Genomic DNA, 10,086 nt, shown 5'->3' on the forward strand with positions numbered 1-10,086 from the left:
GAAATCCACCTGCCTCTGCCTCCCAAGTGCTGGGATTAAAGGCGTGCGCCACCACGCCCGGCTTAGTTGTTAACTTTTTAAAGTTGATTTTTATACAAATATACATTCAAGGCTCTAAGGAAAGGTATTGCAAAAGTTTAATTTTAAAAAAGTTGACAGCGTGATTTCCTCACACGTATGGAATAAATAAGCTGGACTTTGGCTCACATGGATAATAAGGCATTACCAGATGGTAAATGGCTTCTGAGGCAATCGTAGATATTTATATAGGCCACCAGAAAAACATACTGAATGCATTTCTGTTACAGACAGAAGTGGTTAGTCTTTATTTCAGGTCAATAAAACAATAACCTTTAGGGCCTTTTTTTCCCCCTATGAAACAAATCATTTATTCACAATGTATTTGTTTCATAGTCAGGCTACTAACTGATATAAACAGGGGTCAAGGAAGCTGTGTGTTCAGGTAGCTGAGTCCTAGGGTTGGCCAGTGGGCACCAGCCTCACACTACAAGGACAGCTGCTCTTTTCTGTCCCGTTCCCAAGGTTCAGGACTGGCCCAGGGAGAAGGACTTTGAAACCAGGGAGGACTTAACAACACTAATGCATTGCTTCTAACGAATAGCCAGAGGAAAGAGCTAAGAAGCCAGGATTCTAGTTAACAACACAAGAGTCAGCTAAGAGGGCCCGAGGAAGGAAGGTGGGCCTTCCATTATTGCTGCAAGGGAAGGCAGAAAAGAGTGCAGTGGTCTGAGGTTAGTTTAAGAAAGTGTTTCCCCTCTTAGTGAACCTTTAGCCAGGCCACTGACTGGGGACAGGAGGTGTTAGCTGGGTGGTTCCTTGGCCAAGATATGGCCATTCGGCTCACATGGCTAGTGAGGAGGTTGGCAGGTGAGGACTAGACCCACAGGTCCCAGGATCCTTTGCAGAGTTGTCATTTCTTGTTGTCAAGTTATACAGAACCCTGGGGATTGGCCTCAGACACCAGTAACTGAGATCACTATAGCTGTTACAGCAAAATCTCTTCATACGTTTCTCAATTAAAAATGCCATGAGACGTTCATTTCAGTTTTATTTGTGTTTGTCTGAATGTCAGCATCAGCCTTGACCATCTGTCCTTCTCGCTGCTGTCATTAGACTATGTTTATTCAGTGACTCACAAGAGCAGCATAAACGGATTTGGGGGAGTTCTTCAGGAGACGTGAAAGCCATCATTTCATGGCTTGAGTTCTCAGGTGTTGCAGGCAGAAGGCTTTCCTAGACACACAGGAGCTGCAGGAGACTCTGATATGATCCTGACCCTTCAAAAGGGTCAGTGCCTTCTGCCAGAAGTGCCATGGCTTTCCACTGAGAGGAGTTACTTAGGAAAGAGAAAGGGAAAAAAGAAAAGTTAAGACTTTTGTAAATCCTATCTATTTGACTTTCTAGCCTTCAGTGCTTATTGCTGGCACTGTTTAAATTTTGAGTACCCCTCCACCTTTTACACTGATATTTGCAAAACCCAAACTTTATAGGGCTGTATGAACTACGTCACACAGTGGCTCACTGTACAGTTCATTTCATGTCATTAAAAAGCACACAGAGTATAAGCTCCTCTCTGATTTAACCCTTGAACTAGAACTGCAAAGAAATGGCTTAATATATATTACAGAGATTTTTAATTTAATTTATATTTATTTTGGGGAGTAGGGGCCTACCACAGTGAACATGTGGAGGTCAGAGGACAATGTCCAAAGAGTCTGTTGCTCCTTCACCCTTCTGTGGGTTCTGGCCATTGAATTCCGGTCAGGAGTCCTGCGTCATCAGATAGCAAACATCTTTACCAGGAGCCATCCTGTGCACCCACAAAAGATTACATGACCATCATTCAAAAGTACAATCTCTGAAGTTAAGGAGAGAGGGGTCCCCCAATTCAACTACTGTGTTTAAGGTTCAACTCCTTACCTTGTACTTAAGGATGTTTATAGTACAGAGATCATATGGTTGTTGTGAAGATTTCATGAAATAACAGACATAAAGCCCTTAGCACAAGCTCTGACATGAGTACTTCATAAATACGGGCTGTTATACGTTTAGTAATAAATATGACTTTAGCCAAACTTAACAGTGCTCATATCATAACTGATGGTGTTGGAGATGACTTGGTTCCTAATACAACTGAAAAAGGAGGTTTCAGCATTGTCTACTACTAACCCAGTTAATGAACTTGAACAGCCCTCATTGATAAATGAGGAATAGTCAAACCAGAATATCCTATCTACTAACAAATTTTAATACCTCAGAACTAAATATTGCTAGCCCTTGGTAGAAAGCTAAGAGATTATTTTGTTAGCTACTGCAATATTTGAAATGTCTGCCCAGAGAAACCTGTAGATTCCTGTGCTCTGCTATCTCTGGGTGTCACTGATTACCCGGGGTCAAAGGCAACTCGCTGCATGTGTGCTATGGTAGAATTCTGCAGGGAGTGATGCTGGTGGTTGAGAGCTGTCTTCCAGTGACCAGCAAATTTAGAATTGGATGATGCTGGCTCATATCCAGCTTCTGCCGTCTTTGCTATGTGACTTGGTGTTGGGTTGCTTGGCTTCTCAAATCCCTCTTTCCTCGGGCAGGAAAGAGAACTACAGAGTAGTGTGGCCCCTTCAGTCAAGGAGGGTCACAATTTAAAACACATGAATGTGCCAGAGCAAAATAGCATTAGTAGTCTTTCTGGTCTTACTAATCCTGTTGGCATTTGGAAGAACAGGGAGCCCAGGCATTGTGTGATAGCCACTATGTATCACCTCTAGTACAAGACAAACACCACCAGAGTGACAGGGCTCAACCTTTCTCCTCGGTAAAAGTTCTTATCCTGTCACGATGTCATGCTTGTTTCTCAGAAGTGCTGCTAGTGCTGGCGACAAGACATAATTAGCATAATATAAGTTTCTGTTTTGTTTGTGTTTAGGTCCATGTACCAAACACTTAACTATTAACTTCTTATACCTGGTTAGCTTATTGTTGCTGATAAGACCCTCTGAGGCCTTGGGTGAACTGGTCTCTGCCTGCTTAACTTCACACATTTCTGTACTTTTCTGCTCAACCTCAGTCCTAGGGTTTCTTTGCTGTGAAGAGGCACCGTGACCAAGGCAACTCTTATGCATAAAACATTTCATTGGGGCTGGCTTACAGTTTCTGAGGTTCAGTCCATTATCATCATGACGGGGAGCATGGCAGCATCCAAGCAGACATGGTGCTGGAGAAGGAGCCAAGAGTTCTACATCTTGATCCAAAGGCAGGGAGGAGGAGGAGACTTCCACACTGGGCAGAGCTTGGGTTCTGAGACCTCAAAGCCCCTACACTTCCTCCAACAAGGCCACACTTCCTAATAGTGCCACTTCCTATGGGCCAAGCATTCAGATGCATGAATCTGTGCCAAACCTGTTCAAACCACCACAACCTCTTACAGCTTTGGAGTGCCTCTCCCTTTCTGGGCTAGCCCTTTCTTCTGCCAGATCACTTTCTGTTAATTTCCCAGCCTCAGTTTCTCTTCCACCATAAAATCTCTCTAAGGTAAATGACATCAGAATATCTAGCCTTACAGCTCATTCTGGACTGAATCTAGACCAGCATCTAGACCAGCATGCCCTACTGATCTGTGAGCCATTGAAGCATAGGTGCTTTGCTGGACTCACCATGAATCTGCCATGAAGGAGCATTGTGGCATTTAACTGGATGTTTGATAAATGTTTCTAAAATGACATGAAGTTAAGTGATCAACAGCTAGTTATTTTTCACTTCTACATTGCTTTGTATGGCTTGGAATTCCATCCAAACTCTAAATATATACCTGTCTTAGTCAGGGTTTGTATTCCTGCACAAACATCATGACCAAGAAGCAAGTTGGGGAGGAAAGGGTTTATTGAGCTTACACTTCCACATTGCTGTTTATCACCAAAGGACGTCAGGACTGGAACTCAAGGAGGTTAGGAAGCAGGAGCTGATGCAGAGGCCATGGAGGGATGTTCTTTACTGTCTTGCTTCCCCTGGCTTGCTCATCTTGCTTTCTTATAGAACCCAGGACCACCAAGCCCAGGGATGGCACCACGCACAATGGGCCCTCCCCTCCTTGATCACTAATTGAGAAAATGTCCCACAGCTGGATCTCATGGAGGCATTTCCTCACCTGAAGCTCCTTTCTCTGTGATAACTCCAGCTTGTGTCAAGTTGACACACAAAGCCAGCCAGTATAATACCAAATCACTGAAGGACAGAGGTAGCTTTTCAAGCTGCTGAGATAACTTAGCAGGCAGAGGCACTTGCTGCCAAAGCTTGACAGCTGGATTTGATCCCAGGACCTACATGGTAGAAGGAGAGTGAACTTCTATTCATTGCTCTCTCCTTTCCACACAGGCCTTGGAGTAGATGTGTGCGCACTCACACACAAAGTAAATGTAATTTTAAGAATAAAGTAGCTGGTTGTGGTGGCGCACGCCAGTAGGATTTACTGAAGGATGCAGAGGCAGGACGATCATGAGTTCAAGGCCAGCCTGGGTTACAGAATGAGTTCCAGCACAGTCAAGGGCTACACAGAGAAACCCTGTCTCAACTCCCCTCCCCCCCCAGTAAAAAAAAAAGTAGCATCCTTTTTTCGTTATTATTGTTACTGGGGATCCCTTAGCATGGACAGCAGTCTTTCTAAGTTAAAACTGTTCTGGCTTTGGGCAGATGTGCTAGTGAGAACTTGCTTCATAGAAACCCATGGAATTGATACCACAGCGCATGCTATAACCATGAGGTTCTAAAAGCATAACCCTTAGTTTAAACTGCCTTGCTTCCTCTTGCCATTTGCTTGAGCTTGCATAATTAACTATATTCATTCTATTATTCAATAATAAAACAAGTCTGTATAGGGATATTCACAGGAGAATAAACTAAAAAAGTCATTACAATCATTATTCCTGTAGTATGCCTCTTGTGCCGCATTCACAGCTGTGCAGTCACTGCAAAGACTGAGGATGTCCTTGTAAATGCCAAGGGACAGCCCTGGGTTTCCGTCCGTCCGTCCGTCCGTCCGTCTGTCCGTCTGTCTGTCTGTCTTTCTCTTTTCTGTCTCTGTCTCTCATTTTCTCCCTGTGTCTCTCTGTCTCTGTCCCTCTCTCTTGCTCTCTCTCTCTCTCACACACACACACATTCAGACTCTAAAATTTCAAGCTCTCAAGTAGAGTGCATTAATAAAAATATGAAATGCTTTTTCTTGTGTAAATCACAACGAAGCTCTGAGACATACAGGAAGAACTAAGAGAGAGGCACCGTCATCTGGTGTTCTCAAGTGAACCCTGTCATGTTAACTCCCAACTCAAGCGCAGACTTTTAAAGGAAGCTAAAAGCTTGTATCCTGCCTCATTGACAACAGCCTCAAACTGTTCCCTGTCATGGAGAAAACAAATCTTTTGCTCGTTTCTGCCTAGGGGAGGCAGAGGGACCGAGGTGGTCCTGTGTGGCTGAATTAGATGAAAGACTTTCTCTCCACCACGGAGACACAGAGTCTAATCAAGTGAAATGAGTTTTGAGATCGCAGCTCATTTCCTCGGGGAGATCAGTTCACATTACAGCATCACGACATCTCATTCATCACAGCCGACGTGGTCTTTGCTCAGGAGAGGACCCCAACTGGGACCAAACCACCTGTCTTCTCTCAAAAAGGGGCTCTTTACCCAAGCTAACCGCCCTGCCGCCCACCAGCTCCCACCCATGGGGGACATTTCCACGGAGAAGGAAATTTAGGCTTTAGACAGGGGAAAGTTAAGTTTAAGGTGAGCTGGGTGGTTGTAGTTTTAATGTTGCCTTATATAAATAATCATTAAGGGGACATGTTGGAGAGCTATCTTTTCCTTCTCGTTTTGTTAAACAGGGCTGAGGTGACTAGCATTGCCATCAAAACTGGGGAAGAAGAATTCTTTTTCGGCCAACAGATGATCATCACCTCTCTCTCTTGTTTCTTTCAGGGCATTGTTGTGACTCCAGTGCTCCTGCTGCTTTTTGTGAGTATTTCAACATTGCCTTTCTTACCTTTTATTGATATATTGTATTAAATGCCATCCATTGGACTATAGATATGACTCAGTGGTAGATGGCTTTCCCAGCATGCCCAAGGCCCTGCATTTGCACCCTAGTACCATGACCCCATGAAGCCTTCCTCAAGCCTTCAAGGTCAGTCTTTACAATAACACTGAAATCTGGATTCCTCTGTACAACCTGGTGTCATATTCTGAGACCCCTCCCAGCAGAGCTCAGAGTATAAACCCTGAGACACGGAAAATCTTCACAGCATCTGGTCCTAGTGATTAGACCACCAACTCCTGGATAAATCATTAAATTATCATAAACCAGTGACCTATGGCATGGATTACACATGTACTATTCATCTTTTTTTTTCTTAGTAAATGGAAATAAGTTAATAGTGCCTAGTGCTGGATGCGTTTTTTGAGAGAAAGACCCTTGTTCTAGGAGATCTGGGGCAGCTGGGAGAGCCAAGGTTGCACTTGCTGCAGCTTGCTCTTGGTCTTGGGAATTCCACTACAGCATTTCCATCTGTAAAATTTAAAACAAACACCAAATGCAGTCCATCTCCCAAAGACAGTAGCATGTGCTGTAAGGGGTGGGGAAGGCCAAAACTCCAAGTAGATGCAGGCCACTGGGCAACTCAACCAAAGTTGTTCTGGAAACAAGAAATCATGCTAATTAACTGTCTTATTTCCTTTGGCACTAAACATATGAGAAATTAGATGAAAAGATTATAATAGAAATTAATGTTATCTCATGCTGAGCAAAGCATATGTAATCATAAATGATACCTAAAATATTTTATGAACTGTGCAGTTCTTCCGCACACACATATCTTCCAAATATAAATCACTCCACTTATCATGGAAATGGAGTGGGGATGCGTGTCTGGGAATGAAATGAAGTCGCTTGACTAGCACTATTTGTCAGTGAATTAAAACTATGGGGAAAATTTATTTAATTATACTATAATTACCCAAGTTGGAATTCAATTAGAGTAATAGAGTGAGGGACTTCATTTCTTACCAGCTGTGTAGGAAGGAGAAGGGGCTTAGATATACTATCAAACAGTTGGGTTCTGCATCTTTCATGAAAGCCATTACCTTCAAGTAATAAGCCACCTCACCTTGCCTTCTGCAATGCCGGCTCCAATCTGCCAAGGTCAGAAGAGTCATCAGATCACTTCCGTCCGCAGAACAAACCTCCCGTGTTTGGGCTCCTGCAGTTTGCAGTGTGCGTCCAGTCCTTCAGAAGACATGACTTGACTTGTTGTTTGCCTACCTGCACATTAGATGTTAGGAGCTGCAATTATGCATTAGTAGTTTTGACCAAGATTTGGCATCCCAAGAGAAGCATACCAGAAACAGCCCTCTGCAGTGAAAAAGGCAGGCAAACCTGAGCGTCTCTCGTCAGGGAGAGAGCCCAGCACCTAGCACACACAGGAGTCGGCGGCTTAGCCTAGGTCTTGTAGATTACGAAACACGGATGCCTTGTTCCTGTGACTTACATAAGAAGAGCTGTAGGAGGCTGGGAGGTAGTGGTGCACTCGAGAGGCAGAGGCAGGCGGATTTCTGAGTTCGAGGCCAGCCTAGTCTACAGAGTGAGTTCCAGAACAGCCAGAGCTATAGAGGGAAACCCTGTCTCAAAAAACCAACCAAACAAACATACAAACAAAAAACCAAAACCAAAACCAAAACAAAACAAAACAAAAAGAGCTGTAGGGATAGGAAGATACCTCAGTGGTAAAGCACTTGCCAGGAAGCGAGCATGGGATCCTCAGCTTGAACCAGAGAACCCATGTAAAATGCCAACTGTGAAGGCTTATAAACCTGGTGCCAGGAAGGGAAATTCCAGGGCTTACTGGCTGCCAGACCTGGCCAAAGTGGGAGCTTCAGGATAGTAAAAGAAAAACAAGATGGAGAACAAATAGAAAAGACCTTTGGCCTCAAAGTGCACACGCGCGTACACACACACACACACACACACACACACACACACACACACACAGCGTGGGGACAGTTTCAGCCACAGCTAGGTGGCTGAGATCTGGAGTGTGTGGTGCCCTATCCTGATTAAAGACCCAAAGGAGAAAAGCAGTGGGCGCTCCCCGTTGGCTCAACAGCGTCGTCCCACCTCAGTAGCTGCTTCTGTGTTACTTGACTTTTAGTTCACGTTCATGCGTCCTTCTGTCTGTTGGGAGGTTGTAGGCTTTACAATGAGAATCTGTAAAACACTTGGGTTCCAGGTCTTATTTACTGAGCTGGACAAATAATTGAGATACTTAAAATACAAACACACTCCGTGGAAGCCGTATATTCTTTCCCTCCAACCTAATATGGGTTGACTTGTCATTGTTCTCAAGAAGATTTTTAAAGCCCTAGCTTTCTGCACACCCCAAAGTGGCCTCATTTGAAAACAGTAATGGCAAATGTAATTGGTTTAGATAAGGTCATACTGGAAGAAGATGGGGTCTTGAATCCAGTGTGATTAGTGCCTCCATAAAACAAAGAGACAGAAACACACAGGTGACCCCCATGAGACAATGGAGGCCGACATTAGACTATAGCATCTACCAGCCAAGGAATACCAAGGACTGCTAGCAGTCTTCGGGATTTAGAAGACACGACAGAGGATGTCCAGAGACGCATTTCTAAAGAAACATGGCTGCACTTGCCTCCAGACTATGGAGTGGGGCTTCCGCTGGCTTGAGGTTGCCCAGCTGGTGGACTGTCACAGAGCTCAACAAGCTAATATGAGCCCTGGAAATTACCCTCACATATTTTAAAGATGGGAATTGCTTGTTATTCCAACACAGTTACTAAGGAGTGTGGTTTTTGTGGGTGAAATCTCAGCTCCCTGCACTGCTAGCCTCTCAGAATTTCCCTTCACTGTCTTGCTCCAGCTGTCCTCTGATGTATATTCCAGCGACACACCTTTCCTGCCATAGAGCCTTGCAGCTGAGTCAAGTATTGCCCTTCAGTCTATCACTTGTCCTGGTCACTTCCACTGTCCTCTGCACTGGAATTCCTCACTGACATTTTCAGTCTTCACATGGTTGAAATCCCAGACCCCAAGCCCAACTAGTTTACCTTCCTCAGCCAACTACCCCAGTCAGGCAGACCCTTCATAATCAAGTTTTCCAACATTCCATCTGACCAGACATTCCCTATGGTATATGCCCGACTCCAAAATCCTTCAGGCTCACCGAAGTGCCTAGTCTTTTTGAGCTGGTCATTACACAGTGCCTTACTGTGTCCACCTTATCCTTATCCCTACACACTCAGATCCCATCTCCTTTAGCCCCTGCTCTCTGGCCATGATTCTTCCCTTACCACCCACATCAGTCTTGTTCAACACCTTTACTGCTCCGCATTCACCCACACATCACCAGTGTAGTAGAACCACTTTAGGCTTATCCCTGACTAGCTTACATATAAATAAGACTCCGACTATGGTTATCTTATTTGTCTTTGACAACTACTGGGGGTCACCCCTAGTCCAGTCTTCTAACTGCTGCCTGGCCACCTCCTAGCAGTGTGCCCCAGATACTTGTTCTTTCTCCTGGCCATGTACTCATCGTCCATCTCTTCTCATGGAGGCTTCCTCTCTTTCTTCTTCCTCCATCTCTCCCTGGTCTCCCTTTCTACAACCAGGTCACTCCAAACCCACCTATCTCTAATCCTTCCAGGAATTGCCCATAGCCAATTTTATTTATCCAATAATTTTAAAATCAAGGAATAAGGCGTGCACAATGAAAGTCTTGTAAGCATGAGAATTCAGTATTAGGTCTAGACTTTCTGGTACAGAATTTAGCATTACAAAACATACCTACAGACTAAATGTCACACTGATGTCCTACTGACACCCAGCTCTGCACCTTTTTGCCCATGTACCTGAACATGCTGAGCCAACTTCACTGTTATTTTACTCCTACATGAAGTCATGACAACTGACTATCAGCCTGACGGTTCTCTAATCTCCCCAGCCACAGCCCTCTTTGATTCTGGAGAATCATTTCACATTTTCTTCTTATCTTTTTTTTTTTTC

The 10,086-nt window shown here is 44.3% G+C and overlaps 1 protein-coding gene across 4 annotated transcripts in view; it reads left to right on the plus strand.

Moving 5' to 3' along the window:
* Slc10a7 (solute carrier family 10 member 7) overlaps window positions 1-10,086 on the plus strand; it is a 233,262-nt gene that overhangs the window by 151,666 nt on the left and 71,510 nt on the right. For all 4 annotated transcript variants that reach the window (XR_004110067.1, XR_004110068.1, XM_031340381.1 and 1 more), the window contains exon 6: window positions 5,982-6,017. Coding sequence is in view for 2 of the 4 variants with exons in the window: in XM_031340381.1 (XP_031196241.1) it covers window positions 5,982-6,017 (36 nt within the window). In the remaining 2 variants the exon portion in view is untranslated. The remainder of the gene's footprint in view (window positions 1-5,981; window positions 6,018-10,086) is intronic.

This window comes from Mastomys coucha, unplaced genomic scaffold, assembly GCF_008632895.1.
Source record: "Mastomys coucha isolate ucsf_1 unplaced genomic scaffold, UCSF_Mcou_1 pScaffold22, whole genome shotgun sequence".
Taxonomy (NCBI): Eukaryota; Metazoa; Chordata; class Mammalia; order Rodentia; family Muridae; genus Mastomys; species Mastomys coucha.